The 23,290-nt window shown below is 30.8% G+C and overlaps 2 protein-coding genes across 3 annotated transcripts in view; both read left to right on the top strand.

Annotated features, from left to right (window-relative positions):
• The window catches only part of LOC143237931 (centrosomal AT-AC splicing factor-like), a 37,261-nt gene extending 32,391 nt beyond the window's left edge, over positions 1-4,870 (top strand). For both annotated transcript variants that reach the window (XM_076477689.1, XM_076477690.1), the window contains 3 exons: positions 497-647; positions 1,617-1,749; positions 4,042-4,870. In XM_076477689.1, coding sequence (XP_076333804.1) covers positions 497-647; positions 1,617-1,749; positions 4,042-4,141 — 384 coding nt within the window. In that variant the 3' untranslated portion in view covers positions 4,142-4,870. The remainder of the gene's footprint in view (positions 1-496; positions 648-1,616; positions 1,750-4,041) is intronic.
• Positions 4,871-15,109: 10,239 nt separating this feature from the next.
• Nnp-1 (Ribosomal RNA processing protein 1 homolog Nnp-1) overlaps positions 15,110-23,290 on the top strand; it is a 28,557-nt gene continuing 20,376 nt past the window's right edge. Inside the window, exons 1-3 of the mRNA XM_076481695.1 lie at positions 15,110-15,356; positions 19,026-19,249; positions 22,330-22,524. Coding sequence (XP_076337810.1) covers positions 15,230-15,356; positions 19,026-19,249; positions 22,330-22,524 — 546 coding nt within the window. The 5' untranslated portion in view covers positions 15,110-15,229. The remainder of the gene's footprint in view (positions 15,357-19,025; positions 19,250-22,329; positions 22,525-23,290) is intronic.

Here is a 23,290-nt window from a genome sequence, read left to right as displayed (position 1 = left end):
ATGAAGTAGGTGATTATGTGAAGGGTAGTTTTTAGATAATTTTTTACACTAATACAATACAACTCAATACAAATTGAATTATGAATATATGGGTTTAAGCTCTGCTTTGTTAGTAACATTAATTATTCAGAACTTTATGTAATCATATATAACTTAAAAATAACAGTTCATTTTATTACATTAAGTAAATCTTGCACATCTTTATATGTTTGTTATGAAATATTTTTCATGGAAAAATATGCATAATCTGTTTAACCATTAGTATTTAATGTTTTAATTCCTATATTCTATTAAGATATGCATAATTTTTACTTGTAACTAACAGCTTTTATTCTTTATAAATAAGTAATAATCAATATGTTAATAATTTTTTGCACAAAGTAGTTTTAGTAAAATATACCTGTTATAAGTTTTTTCATTTTTATTGCTATATTGATATATTTTTGATATTAAGTACCTGTAAATCTGAGAAATGAACACGTTTTTTTATTTTCAGACAGCAAGAACAGAGAAAAATATATTTACAGGAGCACTTCCTCCATGGCTGCAAAATGACCAGGAAGAAAAAAATTCTTTATATGTATTACCTGTTGGTCACAGGTCTAAAGATTTGATTGGGCCTACTGCAGAAGAATTTTTAAAACATGGTAGGATGAAAAAATAGTTAGATTTGTATTTTATGAATTACAGAATACAGAATATTTTGTGTTGTTGTTCATTATTTAAATGTACGAGTCACTTACTACAAGTCATTTACTTGGTTTTTGTTCTACTGCAAACTAAAAGTTATAAATTATAAGAAATTTATCTTTAAAATATTGACTTTAATATAAAAAGTTTAAAACAAATAAGCCTGCAGAATATAAATTAATTTCTGTGATAGTTTTTATATTGCAACCAGATTTAGAAATTGTCACAATATAGGCACATGTAACAGATGTTTTCAGTTTGAACATGAAAGACAAGTTCCTCTTAAATATCTGTGCTATTTTGTACGTTATACATACATTTCCGTGAGCAATAATCCAATATAATCTAATGTAACAAACATTGTTCAAAATATTCATTTCTTTCTGTTTTTAAAAGTGCCACCATTGACAGCCAAAAATCCTATAATCAGCATTCAGAAACAGATGTGAAACATTAAAGAACAAGTTGTTAAACAGAAAATTATAGATAGATGCAAGAATAAAATGGTGCAGAAGGATAAAAAATACAAACAAAAAAAGAGCAGTCAAGGTGTATTCAATGAGAAGAGCTGAAGCATTCAAAAGAATTATTTTCTATTTATTGCTTATTGTTTTCATGACAGTACACTCTTCTGAAAAAATTATGTTACTCAAATAACTTGTTGCATTATGTTCTTTTTCCTGTAAATTAGAAGAAATATTTTGTTTGTTTTAACCTCTTTCATTCATGCAAATTGTCTAGTACAATTACAATTTCTAAAATGAGTTTTCAGATGTGTCTGTTTTCTATGTCATTTTGTAGTTTTTTAGTAAAGAATAGGATTTCTAATGCAATAGTAAAATGTTAAGACTCAACTTGGAAGCAAAATTTTTCATTTTGGAAGCAGCATGACTGTTGAATGTATTTTTTTTTGTATTAAATGATAGTTTCAAAGAAGAGTAAAAGACACTTAAACCCTAAAAGAGTTGGTGCTAACTTTGACCATAACACACCAAACTCTGGAGAATGGCTGCCATCATTTGGCAGAGTGTGGAATTTTGGAAGACGTTGGCAGTCAAGGTATTTTGATTAGTAATATTAGTATTATTGTTAATTTATTGGGAAAAGTATACTTTGTGGCTATTAAAGGGTAAATTCAGCTATTTATTTTATGTATTTTTATTTATCTCAAGCAGAAAGTACAAAAGTACCCAACCTCATTTTTATCGGATTGTACTATCTAGAAATATTATTTACTAAGAATGCACAATATTAATATTAAAATGAATACTACTTGTGCTAGACCTATGAAATACATTCGTAAAGACACAAGGGGTGACAGGTGAATATAACGCTGCCAAGTTGATAGATAACAGAAATGTATTGGCATTGTGGATGTGGTTTTATAGATTGGAAATACAAAAGAGTTAGTAAAAGTATTGATAAAGGTTAAACAACAAAAATCTAATTTACATTTATCTCTAAAATATTATTTGGGTTTAATACAACTAATACAAATAAAATAAAATACAGTTTTGTTTAAAAATATCCATATAAGTGATGTTTGTATTTAACATAGTATACTTATTAGCTTTAAGTTTTTATTTTTTCTGTTTAGCCTACATTTTAAAATTAGTTAGTTTTAAACTAGTTTTCAAAACCAGGCTTATACTTGCACAAGAATTTCCTGTTATGTATTATGTTTTAAAAGGCAAATCAAGGATGGCTGAAGTTAAGTCAAGATTGATTAATGCAAATGAGTACATTCACAAAAAGTGTGTAAAATAATTGTGTATTCAATAAGTTTCAAGTCTCAAACATTTTTAATACTAATCAAACATTACAGGCTCTAGTACTTTAATTGTTAAAGTTGTTTGACCTTGTATTTATGGTTGGGGTCAAAGTTGATATACAACAATCAATCTTTTTTACAGAACGCCATTCAGTATGGTATTATGCACTTAATATCAGAGCTATGAACTGTTCATTTTACCCTATAATGTTTTAGTCACAGTGCATTGTAGAAAGAGTAAGTACCCAATACAGTATGTAGGGATACTGAAAATAATTGTAGGTATGTATTTCAAATACTCTAGAGATTACAAAAGTACCATACAGAAACTTGTACTTCTCCTAATCACAATCTTGCTTTCTAGTATATCAAATCTAAGTCAGACTGACATATCTTTAGTACAAATATTTTTGTAATACATTTTATTTTTTGTGTATAACAAATTTATACATTTTACTAAAAGCTTCATACGTTTTATCAGATACACATAGTAAATTCAAAGGTTTGGACAATATTTCTAATAACGTATGCAGTTTGATTCAATGTACTTAGCCCATACATGTTCGGTTAATTATAACCATTGTTAATTAGATAAGTTTCCACTCCAGAGTATAGTCATAATCAAGCAGTAATCAACTACATGAATATGAATAATGCAAACAATAGCATAATATTCTGTGCATCAGGGTGTGCCAACCATGAATGTAGCGTTGCAACTGGTATTTGTTATGGTTTCTAATTCTCATTTTTAAATTATTGTTATTTTTGTAACATGACACTCCTATAAGGTTGAGACATTCATAAATGACATACTGTTTGTAGGCATTTCCAGTGCTTGATGGATTTCTTATGAAAACCTGAAATAACTGTAATTAATAACCAAGAACTTACAACATAATAATTTAATTGTGTTTGATTTATACTTTTTTTTGTAAAAGTAATGTAAGTAGATATTAGTATATTTTTGTCTCATGATGGAAAGATGTCAATTGTACATCTAATTTAGATTTTTTTAAAGTATACATTTACATTGATTTCTTTTCTAAGAATTAACAGTAGAAAATTGTTAGATTAAGGTTTTATCATTGAACTTCATCTTATTTTTGCTTCTCTTTTGAACCTGATTGTATTGTAAGTAGTAAATGGTTGTACTTTATTTCTAAAAAAAAAAATATAATTACCTGATATAATATTATTGTTTGCATAAAACATGGCAGCTCTTATATTTTTTATTTTTAGTAACTCTGAGTGGTTCAACTTACATAGCTGTGTTTATTTTGATATGTTTATTTTCTGGTACTTTACAGTAAGCAAAAACTCTTATATCAAATAAAACAGTTTTGTGATGTATGTGATTTTATTTTGTTTCTAAGAAGTTATATTTTGTGAAAAGTGAAAACTACTGTTAAATACAAAAAGTTTTTCTTACATATGCATTAGTTCAGAACAGTTTATCATAATTCATGGTCTTTACCTCAAAAATTCAAGTCTGTTATAACACTTGTATGCATATTTAGTTTGCATGAAAGTGCAGACTAAGGTCAGTAGTAACACTGGACATATATTGTTGTTTTTTTCAGACATCAGTTTAAACAAGAATTGGGAAAAACACAAAAAGGGAAGAAAATGGCAGGGTTTTGTAAATCAACTGTGTCCTCACTTAAAAGAAGAACACTTTAAATTATAGTACAGTGAAAAGTGCATTCTTCACAACTCTGTAGAAATTTCACTAGTATAGTTTTGTCTATAAAAGTAAATATTTTGTTGTTCAGAACTAAACAGATTTAGTGATATTAATGTTTTTTTCTACATTATTGAATATTTTAAGTTAGTTTCACTGAATAAAAATTAATATTTTGTGTGGCAGGTGTAATTAATAAACATTTATGTGTGGGAAAGTAAAAACAAGAAAATACAAATGATTAAAAAATCTGTAGGTTACTATTATTTTATTGTTTGTACCTTTCACAATTTTTCATAGAACTAGAATTTATTTTAATTATTATAAAAATTATTTTTGATTATCTGGGAAATGATTCTATCATATTTCACTTGACTTTAAAAAGTTCTTATTTTGATATGTCAACTACTTGTAAATCATTCTGTATTATCCTCATCAGTTACTGTTTTCTATTTTTCATTGTGAAGCATAAATTATAATCATGAGTCTTGTATAATTAAGTATAAACTTGATGAAAGACGTTTTTACAACTACTAATAAGTCTAAAACTTTGAGGAATTTACTTAGGTATTTGTACATGTAATTAAAGACAGATGTTACTGTATTATGTTTGAATACAATTTTCTATTTTCTACCTTACAATTTGGACATTTTTATCATCATGGTCCTTGAATAGACGTTTTGTTTTGTTTTATTACTTTTCAATAAATAAGACAAAAAATCTGAAATGGTTCTTTTGGCTTTAACTTTTGACCTACATTAATAAGTTCAAATCTTGTAAAAACCCACATTTTGCTTTCAGTTATCTTTTGAAATCTGTTTTTCTAATCTACTGTTCCTCCAGGGGAGCAGGAATATGTTTAAAAACTTACAACACTGAAACTTTAAGTTTAATCTCCTTTTTGCTACAGAACAAACTCATAAACTAATGTACTGACATTTATTTAAGTGCAATTGTTCAACATTTTGAAATTCATTGCTAGCAAGAAAAAAATGTATATAAATAACCCTTCTCCCAATTCTCAAACAATATATTTTAGTGTAAAGAACCATCGAAACAAGTCAAGTCTAAATTAACATAATAATTATATTTATGCTCTCAATAGTTTTGGAGTTTTATAAAAATATTATGTATTTGTTTCTAATTTGTGTTGCAGAAATCATGTTTGAATTTGTGTTGTAAGTCAAAATGCATTTTCTTTCTAGTCACTAAATATTTTGCTTATTGGGCCAAGTCTGTTCTATTGTGGGTCCCATCATTAGCATTCTGTTGCTAAAAATAAAACATGCTTTGTACTTTGTCTTCACTGGCATGTTTTGCCAAATAAGAGTAGCCCAGTAGTTAGTTGTGTTTGCTGTTAACTACCTTCATTCCCTTTAATCTATCAGTTTCAAATTAGGGATGGCTAGCATAGGTAGCCCTTCAATAGCTTTAAACTAACACCCTATAAAACAAAATGTGGAACTGCATTCCTCCAAGGAATGCATTATTATTTGAAGTATTATTAACATGAAATTATCAGTACTGTTTTTACATCAGAAAAATGCTGCCAAAAGTTGAAGATGCTTTTTTAAAGTATATAGGTCTATGGTTTTAAAATAAAATCTTAAACCAGTAATCCATTTAATTCAGTGATTCCCAACCAAGGGTGCGAGATAACATTTAAGTTTTTTTTTAATATATATATTAAGAGTACTGTCCTATATATTAAAAAATTACGTTTGATTTTTATTTCTTATTTTACTTGTTACAGACGTAGCTTTTTACCTTGTCACAATAAACTATCGTTTCTACCGAAATCTTAATGTACAACTGTAAACAAACAACACGAAACATAAATGTGACCTAAATACTCAGCACAACTAATTAGGTTATGTTCGTGAACGCCATCATAAAGTGTCTATTATTTATTTATGTTATGTATTCACGTGATCATGACTCGAGAAACTTCCAGAAGTATCCATAATTAATCGATGACGTCATGTGAAACATATTTGAGAATGTTCTAGAAAGTTTCACAGAGTATATAAACCCATGCATGATGTTATGGTAGTCAGTGCATTGTTGATTCTGTGTTCGTGCAAAAAAACTTCATTATGTCAAAGAAAAGGAAATGGAATGATGATTATGTGAAGTTTGGTTTCACTTGCATTGGAACAACTGAGGATCTTCAAACACCCCAGTGCATGCTTTGTAACACTGACCTTTCAAATGCAAAACTGAAGCCATCTAAGCTGCAGGAACACTTCAACAACTGGCATGGTGGAGCAGCTGTTGCAGGCCATGATGTTGAATCGTTGAAAGGTAGAAGGGCCTGCTTTGATTCTCAAGCAACCCTTCCAAAATTAGGTTTTATATCTGCTGACAAACCACTTCTGATGGCTTCATACCACGTGGCATATAAAGTAGCCAAATCAAAGAAGCCCCGTACAATTGCAGAAGAGGTGATAAAACTGTGTGTATTAGAAATGGCAACAATTGTTCTGGGAAAAGAAACCTCAAAGAAGCTTCAATTAGTGCCGTTATCAAATAATGTTATTCAAAACCGAATTAGTGATTTAAGTTCGGACATTTTGAACCAAGTTATTGCAGATATCAGGGCTAGTCCCTTGAAAATCTCTCTCCAATTGGACGAAACAACTGATGTTGCAAATTGCAGTCTCACTCATCGCACTAGTGAGGTGTGTCTATGATGGTGCCATAATGGAAGATTTTCTGTTCTGTGAAGATCTGAAAACAATCACAAAAGAAAAAGATGTCTTCCAGTGTGTGAAGGACTTCTTTGCGGTGCCCCTGCTATGCTAGGAAATAAATCAGGATTTTTTGCATTGATGAAACAAGAGATTCTGCACTTCCAAGGTACTCACTGTTTTCTTCATTGACATGCTTTGGCATCAAAAACATCAACTGGATTAGGGGTTGCGCTCTGAACCACTGCCTATTCAAGTTGCTTTGTGAAGATTTTGGAAGTGAGCATTCAGTTTTGCTTTTCCACACAGAAGTCTGCTGGCTGTCACGGAGGAGAGCTTTAACTCGCTTCTTTGAACTGCGAGAAGAAGTAAAAACTTTTCTGAAGGAACGTGACTATGATCTGCCTGGAGAAATGGAATCACAAGAATTCAGCCAAATGTTAGCCTATGTGAGTGATATTTTCACTCGTATGAATGACATGAGTGTATTTCTTCAAGGGAAAAATATAAACATAATGAAATGCTGTGAAAAGTTAAATGCTTTAAAGGAAAAGTTACATCTTTGGTGTCGATGAGTTAAAAGAGGGAACCTTTCATATTTTCCATCACTCGAAAAAATGGTAGGTGAGGATGAGTCCCTAATCAGTGTGTGTGAAGAAATTGTGGATCATTTGGAAATACTATCAAAGTCATTTGATGGATATTTTGGAGCAGAACTGGAAACCTCTGAAGAATGGATTATGAATCCATACTCCTTCAATTTGGACAATATGTCGGTTGATGAAGAACTGAAGGAAGATCTTATTGAACTGTGCACAAATCGATGTCCTTCTTGAAATGCAGTTTGAAAGCAAAACTTTGGAACAATATTGGCATTCGGGAATAGACATTTTCAAGACTTTGTGAAAAAGCACTAAATGTGCTCATCCCATTCGCGACAACATACTTTTGTGAGTTTGGATTTAGTGCCCTTTTGTCAATCAAGACAAAATCTAGAAATCGCTTGAGTGCACAGGCAGACTTGCGGATAGCTATCAGCAACAAAGTGCCACCATCTTTGAAAAGCTCGTAAGAAATAAACAGGAACAAAAGTCATTAAATTTAAATTGGCTTATGAACATTTGAACATTTCAACTTCAAAGAAATTTCATTTCATGTACACATGAAAATTTATTTTTTTGTAGGTCATGTAGAGTATATGCAACTTTTAGTTTGTTGAATTTTTTTTTCCAAATGTTTCGTTTTTGTTTATATATATCATTGAAAACTAATTATAAAATTTTATTTTAGCCACCTTTACCTTTATTCTTTAATAAATAATTACTGTGAGGGGTGCAAGAACATATTAAAATTTTTTAGGGGTGTGGGGCATAAAAAACGTTGGGAACCACTGATTTAATTATTCTGATGATTTCTCATGATAACCCATAAAGATTTGTTTATTCAGTAACCAACTGGGCCACTCTTCATGCTGTTGAATAAATAGTAGGTTTTTATGTTACCTGGGACACAAATATAATAACAAATTGTATGGAAATAAATAGTGTATTTCACAGTAGCACTAAATTTAACAAAAAGTTCCAGGATTTATGATTCATCACTTGTTGCTTCAAAAATATGCTCTTCACTTTGGAGACATGGATACATTATAAAAATAGCACTCAAATTACACTGTTTGGTCAGACAAAAGTAGCTTAAGAGTTGATAGTGGTGGGTGGTGTTGAGTAGCTGCCTGTCCTCTAGTTTATCACTTCAAAATGAGGAATATCTATGAACATTTAGCTCTCTTTCTTTTCTAAGAATAAAAGTAACATACCTTGATACTTGCATCAAGATATGCAACTTGAGGACTTCTACCGTCAAAACCTTACACTTGGAATGATAAAATGGGTTTGTTCATAGGCTATTTTTGAAATCCTTTTGCATGATTAATTGTTTTACCCAAAAAACAGCTAGTAGTTTGTAAACAACTGGCAAAATATTTATAACTTATGGATTGCACACTTTAAAAGTAATGTTTTAAATGAAACAATTCATTTTACAAAATTAAGAAATATTTCCACTGATCCAGCAGTTTGTCTTGTGGAGTTTTTATGAAAATAACAGTACTAATTAGATTATGTTTATATTCTAAAAAGATGTCTCATGAATGTGGCTTTTATAATTATTTCTACAAGATCAAAATGCAACAGGAAAGGTAGGAGATGGTAGAATCAATATACATGGAACATAATGGATTTAAAGACCCATTTGGGTTCAGAAAAATTTGATGAGCATATCATATTTAGAGTTGATGCTGAACACGATCTGACTCATGATAAAGAAATTAATCAAGTTAACATGAAGTTATTACAATAAGTAAAAGGTTAGCAGTAATGTTATAATTTTTAGCTTCTGCAATCTTGTATCCCAATATTATGTACTTGCATGGGATCTTCAAAACATTTCAAAAACTGATCAAAAAGTTTATTTTCAATTTTAAAAGATTTTAATGTAACTAGAAAACAGGTTAAATCTAATGTCTAGAAATAAATTAAATACTTCATCTAAAAAACACTTGAAGTAAAAATAAAAGCAAATAATGTTCTCAAGTAATATGAATTTTGGAAAATTTTTAACTTTTCATTTTCCACACAACTCATACCACTTGAAGCATTATAGCTTGGAAGAGCTGATTTTTGCCAAGTCTGTGCGTACATGTGTTCAAAGCAATCAAAAGTTTTGTGCTGAGATAAGCAAGTTTAAAACTGTATAACACCACATTTGTTTTTTGGCCAACAGTACTGTTTCCACACCAAACATCTTGGATTTGTTGGGCTACGATGTTCAAGACACATTCAGCAGTTAGAAACATGCTTTAAGCCTTCCACACAGAAAATAAATATACAAGCTTGTGAATGTGTTTCAGCACAGTTAGTAATATAATTAACTCCAAAATGTAACAAATACCAAGGTCAGTTTTTGGAACTGGTTTGATGGCAATATCTAGGTCTATTCTTTGAAAGAAGAATATGACATGATTAGTTCTTTCTTTAAACCACACAAAAGTTAAGTTCTCACAAACACATCTCTGTAGAAGTATAGTGAGTTAAACCATCCCTGTTTGCTGTAATGTGAGATGCTGGTGTCTGCCATACCTGCATCATGTGACATTTGTATAATCACTTTCAAATCATTACCAATGGTCATTATGAAACATACTTGCTGAAGTTCAATGGTTATATCCTCAGGATCCATTTTATCTTGCTGTTGGTTATTTTCTGGTGGACCAAATAGGCCTAAACAGTAGTAGTACTATACAATGTGCATTTCCACTATCTGTATGCTGTAGGATAATATTTGTTCTTCTAAGTCACCCCATCTGTTTCAACAAATACATTAGATAAATCCATTGGTAACCACCTGAGTTTACTCTGCTGATTGAAATTATTTTGTATAATCAGTGATATCAACTATTCTGGCAACCATGCATTTGTTGGTCAATACAATATGATGAAAGCTGAACTAATGGGATCAGTTATAACCACTTAATGCTCTGTTGCTGTTATCATTACAACTTGTATTTCTACTACTTTTCCTTAATAGTAACAAACCAGAACAAAGATAAAAACTTTATGGTTCCCCCACAGAGTTACAATTCACCTGGTACACAGGCTATACTAGCAAAAAATATGAAGTATTAATATTTTAACCAAGATTTGCTGTTATAGGTCTCACATGTTTAGTGAATGTACCGACAGTTGAACTTTTCAACTCACACTGTAAGGTATGTTATCCTTTGTTCAAAAAATGAGAAGAAAAAATTGGCAATTACTAAATGGGTTGATATTATGTGTAACAGTGAGTGGCTTAATCTGAGGTCAAATAGAGAAGTAGCACCTTACCAACTAAAATTTTCACCTTTGATTTATGTAAATGTACAGATAAATACTTGATTACACTTGACCCTGTAAATGTCACATAAACCATCACGTTGGAAAGAATACAGTCTCTTTTCTCCAAGACCTAGGTCTAACTAATTTAAGTTGTCTGTCTTCTACCTTAAAACTGTTGTAGATTGTTTGGCTTATTTCAAAGGCATTTGCATATGAAATGGACACCTGAATCAGAAATGACTAAATTATCCACAACTATAACAGAAATTTATTCTATCATTCCGTAGCTCAAGACACATAAACATAACCACTGCAGCTAGCAGAACAAATTCATATCTTTTTCTCAAAAGTACAAAAGAGAAAAACCACTTGAATAAAATGAAAGTATAAATCAGTTACTACTTGTAAAATAGCTATATCCTAGAAACAGCACCAAAATGTATTTGATTGAGGTAATGTAAGGGTTACCTTTCAAGTTATAGCTTGATTTCTAAAAAAAAAAAAATTCGTCAATATAATATCTAGGATGATAGGTATAGTGGTTTGTGTACTTAAAATGAAAGTGACAATATGTGGTAATGACATTTAGATAAAAACTATAACAGTTAAAGTATGTGGTAACTGATCATTGGGTGATAATAGGACTAACAAATGTAAATAAATGAAAAGGGTTAAACTGTATTTAAGTAAGGAAATTAATACAGAATAACTGTATTTAATTAAGAGTAGACTAGTAGAAAGAATATCAAGTAACATGACTTTATGGGCATATTTTGGCTCTCTCAAATTAAAGATGACTTGTCTTCAAAAGCTGGAATAAATCTTATATAAAAATGCCAAATCTATATTCTCAAAACACATTGTTTCTATAGCTGACTTTCCACGAAGAAGGCATCAGAATGCGAATACATGCAAGTTACAATTGCTAGGCATCCCCAGTATGCAAGTTCTAAAGGAACACAATGTAACTAATCTATGAAACAGCATATAAGCTCCTTTATTAGTCAACTGCAAGAAAAAATACCACAGGTTGAAATTAACATATGATATCAACCATATCTATGAAAGTTTTGAATTTTTCTTATTTTTGATACGAGATGTCAAAACTTTCAAAGATATGAAATATATACAATAGGAGAGTAAATTATGTCCTGCTTACTTAGTGTAGCATTAATCTTCATTCCAAGGCTGTGGAAATTAAACCTACAAATTGTTGTCAGAGGTTTTCTTTTGCTGGGAGATGTTTTCTTTTTGTTACATTGGTGATGCAGCAAGTGAAAACATCTCCACTTAACATATAAAAGTATATTTTTTACAGCATTCTACACTTGTAATTGTGCTTCTCCAATTTCATAATCATCAGCATCTATATCCAGGTTTAAAGGAACATTTACTGCTTAATCTAACAACACTAGTGCATTGACCAAAACTCATTTAAATTACTAGAATAATTCTGCATAATCTTCCTTATTTCTAAAATAGGATGCAACCTCTGGTAATGCAAAAAGTAGTATTGTTGTAGTAGACAAGTTTATCATAAAGTGTCAATAATTAATATAATGCAAAGTCAAAAATGCTTCAAGCTTCTTTTTGTTTGTGAGTTTGAGCTAGTCTAAGAATAGTTTTATTTTAATAGGATCTACACATTACATTCTTCAGAAGTCCCACATGCATTTTTATAAGAAAAAATATTTTTGGTTTAAATTTCAGATCTGCCTCAAAGTTTGAAATAGAAAACTTTGACTTTCACCCATGCCCCAAATCATATAACCAGACATCTGAATATTTTAACATTTATTGCCATCATTCCCATTGCAAAATACTTAAAAGCTAGTGGCATATAACAGAGAATAACATGATGCAAACCTTTTAGAGTATTTTTGTTATCTATTTTGAGTTGCTGGTAGAAATAAATAAGTTCTAGTGAACTAAATAAGTAGAATTCTAACAGTGCACCTAAAATATTTATCCATGTGTGGTAATAGTAACATGTCAGATCATGTTGCTACATTCACATACTTCATTTTCACACATATTCTACTTTGTAGGGGTTAGACTGGCCTTTAAATATAAAAGAAACTAAACAAAGTTAGGCTGCTTATGGCCAACACCTTACATGACATCCAACCATGTTCATTTAATCAGGGAAACCGTGAGATATCCAATTTTCTGAAAGAAAAAAGTTATTTATCTTGAAACTCAAATGAAGAATATTCATTTTGCCTACAAGAAAGGATGTTTAATGACTAACAAAAGTGATACTGAACCCATTCACAGTCACAATAAAGAGTAGTTGAATTAGTTACTTGAAATGCTTTCTGTGTTCAAACTGCATCCAAAGAAAAGTGAAAAAAGCATATTATCTAAGAGGTAGCAAATACATGGTATTACTCTGCACAACAACTGCAAAATCAGATAGAGTTCTAGCTGTTCATAAGGCAATCAAAAACTTTACACAATATCTGCGCACTTTCATAAGCTACGGTTGATCCTATTAAAGCTGTACTAACTACACCACCTGAAGAAACATACAGTTTATTGTACCCTCTAAAATCAGTGTGCAAACCTGATACAGAGATTACTAATTTAAATTAGAGATCTAACAGCTATTACAGGTAATTGCTTACACTGATATTGTTAATTATGGATATGTAGGCTCCTGTGCAGACTTGGAGAAAGGCCACTTAGGCCTCATTGACCTAACTGCCCTCAGTTTTATAAACCATCTCTCCTTTTTCTATTCTTTCTATGAATCTAAATCTCTACAGCAGTGTCACGGCTAAGTTTGCAGATTCAAGAAAACTCTAATAACCTATTGGCAATCAATGATGCTGCACCAAATTGCCAGACACTGTCTGCAGGGAGATGTCATATCCTGTAACCTCTCAGCATGATGCTAATAAAGAAGGGGAGCTGCAATTCTGGTAGAGCTGATTGATCACTTATGTTACTGTCATAGGTGATTTTAATTCTGTCAGCTTAAATATTTAAAAGTACCCAATGCCAAAGTCGAGTTGCAAGAATCCACAAACTTATAACCCAGAATATCTTTCTGATCAGATGTCACCATGCTGAAGTGTACTTTACAGTACAAACATTATAGCTTATCACTGTACACGGACAAATTTTCCTACACATCACATTCATGAATATGAATACTGCATGGCTGGTAAATTGCCATTATGTTTATAACGTCACTTCAACAAACCAACTCCACTACAATATATTCTCAGCTGCATAACTTATTATGCTTCAGATATTATATACAACCAGCGCCAGTTTAATAAAACTAAAACACCAATACTGTATCAGTTAATCCAGAGTCCAGGAATTTATATAAACAACCTGGCAAAAACACTGAAAGAAAATATATATATTCTTCACTGAGTTACTGAAAGATGAAAACATAATTTGTTTTATTTCAGTATTTTTCATAAGCCGTAACGAGGTCAAATGATTATCATTAGTTGATCTTGTTACAGCTCATGTAAAAGAGTAGCCCAAGAGTTGGGGATGGGTGGTGATGACTAGCTGCCTTCCCTCTAGTCTTGTACTGCTAAATTAGGGACGGATAACGCGGATAGCCTTCGTTTAGCTTTGCGCGAAATTCAAAAACCAAACCAAACCAAACCTTGTCATTAGCATACTTTGATACAGGTTACTGTGTAATAGGTATTCGTATGACTGTCAAATTCAAAATTCACACTTTGTTCACTTGAGCAATACATCATCATAGCAATAGCATTATTACTTAAAGTTATTTGAACACGAGGAACGTACTTGTGCAGGCTCTCAACATTTTTCTTGTTATTAGCAGCGAGGAGTTCTTCTGACTATGGGACCCAAGATACATAAAACAGTTGGGCTTACAAAAGGACAACAGGAAATTTATGGATTTACAGAGCTAAAATCCGGGGTTCGATTACCTGCAGTGGACAGAACGCATATATCCTATTGTGCAGTTGTGCTTTAAAAAATAAATTCGAATGAGAGTGTAATTTTGATTAAATGAAAATATCAAGTGGTAAGAGTATTTTAATTAATATTTCCTTTGCTAAATACTTTTCATTTATATATACGAGACTGACAATATATTTTGTTTAAAAATGTATTTATTGAATTAGTAATAGATTTGAAATCCACCAAATACCGCAAACTTTTAATGAGAGAAATAATTACTATCATTCAATTTTTTTTAAAATGCGGACAGTTCGTAGAATTACATGTAGTTACCTTATGAAAACTTAAATAAATAAGAAATGATGTACAATATTCAACAAATTGGAAAGTTAGTGAGGTTTTACTGAATGGATTATTTCGTGATGACGAAAATGGTCTCGAAATTCGGTTTTTAGCGATATAAATCTTTAATATTTTCCGCTGTGGGGCTAATGACAATAACACGCATGTGCTGTATTTTACAGTCTCCATCATTGATTAAAGGCATGAGTTAAGGATACGAAAGTTGTTTAAACCTAATTGTTATGTGGTAATTAAATTTAAGAAACTATTAACTCAGAGATGTATGTAAGTTCAGAAGTTCACTTTGCTCAAAATCTTGCGTCTAACGAAAAGAAAATAAGAGGAAGAGCATTAAAGAAACTTAAAAAATGGATAGTTGCTAGATCAGCAAACGTTTCAAGTAAAGGTACGAGGATAGGCTTAAATCGCTCTTACGTAAAATAAAAAACTGTCTGGTGGGTTAATAATAATAATAACTTAATGTAAAATTACTATTCAGAGTTCTTGTACGGTTGAAATTTTAATTTGCTATTCAGAAATATTGCTTGTTTTATGAGATTTTATTGCATGTCTTTGCTGATTATATTAATAATAACAGCATAAAATACTTTAATGTTTATTGTAGTTTATATCTCTGATTAGTTATTGCTAATAGTAATAGAAAATGTTTCCTGCCTACTAAAATGAGGTAACACTTCCAGTCATGAATTATTAGCTCTGCTGTAGTTGTGACAATTTTTCATAGTATTGCATTCAGACATATTATGTGAAAACTTTAATACGCTATGGCTATTATCACTGACAGAAAAGTAGCAGTAAAGCCACTGACTTACTATTTCGACCATCTGGTGGCAGTTACTGATATGGAAAAGCTATTCACACTGATACCAGTTTAGTATAACTCGTCTGACAAACTCCAATATTTCAGTCTTCATGTGATTTGTTACAAAATTATTACATTAGTTATTATGAGCCAATTTATACTATTAGCAGTAGCAGGGAAGAATAGCAACATATACACATTGTGACAGTATTTTCTTATTTCCAGAACTTTAAAACTAGTATAGATCAAATTAAAAAGAAAGGATCTCATGATGAGAATTGTAGGCATAGGGACTTCACATCATGTAGTTTAATTAACTGTTGTTGGTGTTAGGGAAAACCTCATACCTCAATCAAAATTCCTTTACGAAATATGGTAATGACTGCACTTATGTCATACAAGTTTTAGTTCTTCAACTTTATAAGATGGTTTTATCCATGGTTTTTTTTATTGAACTTTGATGTAACAGATGGTTGAGGAAGGCTCAGTGAAGTTTACTTGCTCTAAAGTATCAAAATGTGGTGCCTATTTGAACATGAACACTTATTATTTTGTGTAACAGGGACACAGTCTGACCAACCCCTAAACCTCACATTTTTATAGCTGAACACTATTGAAAAGTAGGTTCGTTTGGTGGTATTTTTTGTTTTTCAGTACAATTTTTGAGGACTAATTTGAATGTGAGAAGACATAACATCCAACTTGTGGTCTGTTCAGTCCTTGAAATTTGGTCTGGCATCTGTAATTATGTTGCACCAAAATCACAGATTCTTGTCATATTTGTCATTTATTTGAGATACACAATGTCCTTAAAATACCTCCATACTTCTTTATTGTACTAGCATCTGTAATTATGTTGCACCAAAGTCACTAACGTGATCTCTACAAGATAAATGACACATTGAGTGTTTTCTTGCATAGTTCCCATTTATGGTGAAACACTACTCATTGGAATGAAAAAGAGCACAAAAACCCATGCAAAGAACTATTCTGTATTTGTCTATGTATGCATCAAAATATTTATCCAGGCCTATTGACAAATGGTTTAGTACTGATGACACTGATAAATTTTAATCCATCGTTACCATTTACCAGCTGCTAACAAAGAAGGGTTATGCAGTTATATATTTAAAAACAGCTGGTATGGTTAGAGAAGGCACTAATAGAGGAGCAAACAACGTTACAACCTTCTTTGGTCATTGTCAGGTTCACAAAGAAAGAAAAGGTTACTGACCAATAGCTGACCACATGTTTGAAGGCAGTTGTGTAATTGAGTGTAGGAATGTAGAGAGTGTGCTTAGATGTTTGATTATATTTATAATCACTTATATTTATAAGTATAGTTTCTTTAATTTTACATCTGTTCATGTTTGTTTATTTAGTATTTGGGTGTTTTCTATGGTTATGTTGTGTTTATTTGATTTGCTGTGTTCGAAAACATGTGAAGGTGACTTTTTGTGTTCTTTGAATCTGGTTTCCATTTTTCTACTTGTTTCTCCAATATAGAAGTCATGGCAGTTATCACATTGTATTTTATAAATAATGTTGATGTGGTGTTTGTCAGTGTAGTTTTTACATAGTATAGACCTTAGTTTTGTCTGGTTTTTGATTACATTTGTTATTAATGGAATGTCATATTTTTTGCTAGTTTTTGGCAAATGTTGGTTATTTTTCTGCTGATATTGGGAATATGTGGTATGCAGCCATATATGGTTTTGTGATTTTGAATCATTGGTAATATTTACTTTTGTTTGTTGATTTTGCTTTCTGTCTTGGTGTGTGCATATAACATTTTTTATGGTTTGTGAAGGAAACTTGTCAATGATAATGAAGTATTGTTTTATTTTGTTTAATTCATCGTTAATTTTATCTGGTGAGCATAGTTTTATGGCTCTGTTTATTTGGTTTCTTAGTACGTTGAGTTCTTTTGTTTCATATGCTGAGTCCCAAAGAATGTATAGCCCAGTGTGGGTGATTTTTCAGTGGATTCCTGATTTAAATTGTGTATCTGTTAAGAAATGATATTTAATTGCTTTCTTCCCCTTCACATGTGAAGTTAATGTTGGGATGTATAGAGTTAATTTTATAGTGTTAATATGATTGAAAAAATTAAGTGTATGTTCTGTAGATGTGAATCACACAATTGTGTTGTCTACATATCTGTACCAATATAGTGGTGGATGTAATGCTGTTAATTGCTTGTTTCAACTTGTGTCATGAAAATATTGGCTTGAACTGATGATACTGGATTGCCCATGCTTCGGCCATTTGTATATAGTTGTAGTTGTTGAACATGAAGTTTGTCTTCATTGTGGAAAACATTATACGCACACATCCAGACGAAAAGCAAAATCAACTAACAAAAGTAAATATACCCAACGATTTAAAAAATCATGAAACCATATACAGCTGCATACCATATATTCCCGACATCAGTAGAAAAATTAACCAACATTTGGCAAAAACTAGTAACAAACTATGACATTCCAGTTAATTCCAAATTTATTCAAAAACCAGGCAGAAAACTGAGGTCTATACCATGCAAAAACTACATTGACAAACACCACACCAACATTATTTATAAAATACAATGTTATAACTGCCATGACTTCTATATTGGAGAAACAAGCAGAAAAATGGAAACCAGATTCAAAGAACATAAAAAGTCACCTTCACATGTTTTCGAACACAGCAAATCAAATAAACACAACATAACCATAGAAAACACCCAAATACTAAATAAACAAACATGAACAGATGTAAAATTAAAGAAACTATACTTATACAACAACTCAAGGCCAAAATAAACCAATACAAAGGAACACCTTTATACCTAGATTAATAAATACATCCAACATCTAATCACACCCTCTACATTCCTACACTGAATTACACAACCACCTTCAAACATGTGATCAGTTACAGGTCAGTAATCCTTTCTTTGTGAACCTGACGATGACCTAAATATAATATTTTTTAAATATAATTTTCTCTACAAGTGGGTTTTCTTGTCATCAAGGGTTATGCAGTCACAGTGCTTTTAAAAAATGTTGTAAAATTTAGTATCTTAAAGATTTTTTTTGTTTAAATTTTTTTTATACATGTATGTGTGGTGCAGAATTTTCAGATTTGTAATGTTTAAATTTATTATAAAAGTGCAATATGTTTTGAGTATTATTGGTAACACTGCTAGTGTTTTACACAGCAATTCCTATAAAACAGAATTAAATGCATGTTTTTTTCATTTTATAGCATTCACAGAAGAAGATCTTCTGAAACTCTGGAAGGGTCTCTTCTATTGCATGTGGATGTGTGACAAACCTTTAAATCAAGAGGAACTGGCTAGAGAAATCTGTAGTTTAATTCAATGTTTTTGCAGCACCCAATTATCATTTTTATTTATTGACACTTTCTTCCAAACCATAAGCAGGGAATGGAATGGTTTAGATAAATTTCGTCTTGAAAAGTTTATGATGGTATGCTATCAAAATGTTAACATAGAATATTGTATAATTGCCCAGTTTTGAGATAGAATGAGAGTCAATGAAATAACGTGTACTTTATGTTTAAATAAATCCTAAATACAAAATTAAATATTTGCTTTTTACTAGTTTAAGTAGTATGTTTACTCACTAGTAAAAAGGTTTAAACTAGTGGAATTTTTTACCTTGGTATTATGGTTTGCAGTTAGTTTGAATTGTTATTACATACAATGATAAATATGAAAGGCTGTATATAACTGTATTTTCTTATTTTAGTTGTTGTTGAATAAGAGGTAAGTCCAGTGAGCCAAGTAATCTTTTCTCTCCTTGCATTGTATGTTATGATTTCACTGTTTGGTTTTATAAAAACCAGAAAAAAATAATTTCCTGAAGACTTTTAGTATAATTATTGTATTGATCTGATTATAGGGTGATTTTGAATATAAGATGACCTCCATTTTCAGAAATCATGGAAAAGAAAAAAACATTGAATATCATAATGCCTTTTTTTAGGTCCACAAAATCAATATTATAACTCATAGGCCTGTATGTGGATCAGTTGTAAGAATTAACAATGACCTTGAGCAAACATCTGACATACATGCAGAGATGGAAGCTATTTGGGCATCCAGGAATACAACAGGCTAGAGTCGGGAGGGGGGCTGTGGTCAACTGGGATTATAGAGCAACTATAAAGTTTACATTTTTGCATCCTAAAAACATCTTATAATTGGGTCAGTACAGTATTATTCTGAAAGAAGAATAGGAAGTAGTGGTGAAATGTGTATAAACTTTTTTTTTAAAACATTTCTGATATTTTGAGCAGTCAGGGCACGGTATAGTGGTTGACATCAAAGTGCGAGACTGCAGGTTTTAGTGGTATCACATTGCTGAGAAAAAAACATTCTGCTTCTTGGGGTCATTGGTGTACTGTAATAAATGTGTAGATCAAATCCCACTGTTTGTTTAGAGTAGCCTTAAAACTGGCAATGGATGCTGTTGGCGAGTTCTTTTGTTTTAGTCTACCCCTTGTTTAGCTTTACAAAAATATAGGAAACAATCCAGTCCATATTGGAAAAGATATACATATTGTGTAAATAACTGTGAACTCATTAATGCTTACATATAACAACTAAGCTTTGAGCATGTATAAAAATGATTCATTATGATTTTATTTGCACTTTGACAGTTATTGCACTTTCTCTTTGTTGCTTTGAACGTTTGCTTCATATATTGCACATTACACTTGACCAAATAACTGTTACTTTTTTAGACTTAACAATCCTAATTCTTGTTTGTTTATTCTAGGCTATAAATTGATTTTCTGTTCATTTATACTTCTATACAAGTTTTACTTTGTCCCTTCAGTTTGTCTAATGTTAGACATTGCATTGAAAGTTGTATTGTATCTATGTTAATATTTTTAATTACATATATCTTAGATTTATGTAAGGTATCCATTGCACCTTATGCATTATTCATTGATTATTTTTTCTCTTCTTGTACAAGAGTATTTGTGTTATAATTTCATGAATTGGTTTTTCTGTATGATTACTGAACACCTTGGTCTGTTTTGAAGTTGACCTATCAGTTTTTTGGCATACTTTAGTGTATCAGCTATTATACTAGTATTCCCATCCTGTGGTAAACAGGTTGGGTTGTTATAAGTTTTGTTTTCAGGAAATTGCACCTACTGTGGTTTTCTTTACACTTAAGATATAAAATCTAGATCTGCAATAGAAGAACTTTTGTTCTTGACATTTAACTTGAGATCTCTGAATAAAATATAACTTGCAAAGCTGTTTTTCAGATCTTTTAATTATTGTGCTTTTATTTGGCATTATACACTTTATAACCCTTTATTCTCTCGGTACTTTATTTTTGAGTTTTATTTGTATTTTCTATTAATCTTATTCATATGTTTTTTCCAGAGTTTGTGTAAACACTATAAACTGTATCTTTGCCCTTGCTTTATAGCTGCAAAGGATGAATTATTACAGCTTGTTCATTTTAATAACTTATGAATGTGACAGACTGAAGGTACCCACTGGAATGTATGCATACTGGAAAATTTTTATTCCTTTGTTTTCCATCATCAGATTCTTAGTTTAGTCCTTTACTGTCTTAGAGGATTGAGCTTTTCACCTTGTGTATATGTGTGTATCTATGAGAAATATCAGTTCCAATATTTCTTTCTGTACCTGGACTTTTCCATTTTTGTGGGATAATACCCAGTTCAGTAATTTTTTTAGATTACTTAAAATCCATAAATACCAAACATTTTGGATTTTAGTTTTTAATAGTTCTATGAAGGGATGTACACATTTTTCATTTATTATTTCATTTTCATCATTAACTACTTTTCTCCTTCACTCATTCACAACAGTTATTCATCAGAAGATAAGTCTGCTTTTGATTTTCCTAGGAAGTTTATCATGAATGTGAAATGGTAAGGAAGAATTCCAAAGCAATTTGCACAAGTAGTGAGGTTGATAGAGCAACTTGGCTACCCCCGAGTAGCTTGGTTTTTAGAGCTGCAAGCTCCCATAAGCCCACCTACCATATTAACTTTCAACATTTTGTTTACATGCTCAATGAATATTTGCTTGGTGGTAGTTGTATCTCCCTGAGGATATGTATATCTGGTACTTCTGTACAAGCTTCGGTCAAGATGTTAAGCATTGCTTGTATACTTAGAAGTTGGCTTGGTTCTCAGCTCTTCCAAGTAGATCTGAATGAACTGTAAATCTTATGCTGTAAGTCTGATTTACTATGGGTCTTATGAACTCTTACCTGAATTGTAGCTTCAAATCCACCTGATTTGTTGTTCTGGGACTGGCAGTGGAATTTATGGGTTTCAAGGACATGGCTATAAAATTATGTTGGGGTTTTCTATTTGACATTTTTTTAATGAGGCAAAGAATATGTAATTGTGTTAAGAAGCAACTTTCTCTGAAACGTGTGTGTGTGTGTATATATATATATATATAAAAGATCCATATAAAAAGAATTGTTTTATGTTGCATCTTTGTTATAGTTTTAATATGTGAGAAATGACTTGTAATATTTTTCAGTTTGTACGACAAATGTTGAGAGAGAGTTTTTCATTTGTGTGTAAACTCAGTTGGAAATTGAAGCAAGTGAAGAAACTCAGGATTGTCTTAGAGAAAACCGTGTTAAATGCTACTTGTGAAAAAATTCCTCTTGGACTGAAGTTGCATGTTGCAGACATCTATTTACAGGAACTAGCAAGAGTTGCTGATGGACAGGTAAAAAAAATTAAAATGTTTTTTTTTGGGGGTGTTTAACACTTTCTCCTTAGCAATTTTTAATGTGTATTTGATTGCAATCAGGTGATGTTTTTTTGAAATTTAAATTTTTAGATATTAAGAAGATCGTAAAATGTGCAGTTCATGTTGGAAACCATTAAACAAACATTTTACACATTTGATTCTTATGATTATTAAAAAAATTGATTTGAAATATTTACTTTATTATTAAAATATTATGTATAGTTTTAAGTTTTCCCATTTTTTGTCCTTACAAAATTAATTTCAAACAATGAAATTATTTTTTTGACAAACAATATGTAATAAAAATACCTTATGTAAATTACATACTGACACAAAAAAGGTACTAAAAATGTCTTTTGTACTGATTTACTTACATTTAGTCATTTATACTAAATTTTGCTCTTTTTCTTTCACACTGTCTAGTATTTACATTTCAAAAGGTTTATGTTAAATACTGCTATAACTAGGTAGTTCTAAAATGAATTTTCTTGTAAATCACTATCAATATTTTACATGTGTAATTGTTAATAAAATTGTAGTATGACTTCTGAGTTGATATATAAAATAGTTTAGGGTAATATGTAAAACAAAAATTTTAAGAATAAACTTTACTGATAAAGAAACTAGGAAAAAACTTGGAAGATTTACATATTTCATGCATACACTGCTCTGCAATGTTGTAAATTTTTTATTAAAATGTTTCATTTATTTCCTTCAATTTTTATTTTTTATATATTAGTTA

This window comes from Tachypleus tridentatus, chromosome 13, assembly GCF_004210375.1.
Source record: "Tachypleus tridentatus isolate NWPU-2018 chromosome 13, ASM421037v1, whole genome shotgun sequence".
NCBI lineage: Eukaryota > Metazoa > Arthropoda > Merostomata > Xiphosura > Limulidae > Tachypleus > Tachypleus tridentatus.
Note: the sequence above shows the minus strand (reverse complement) of the source record. Positions and strands in the feature narration are given on the sequence as shown.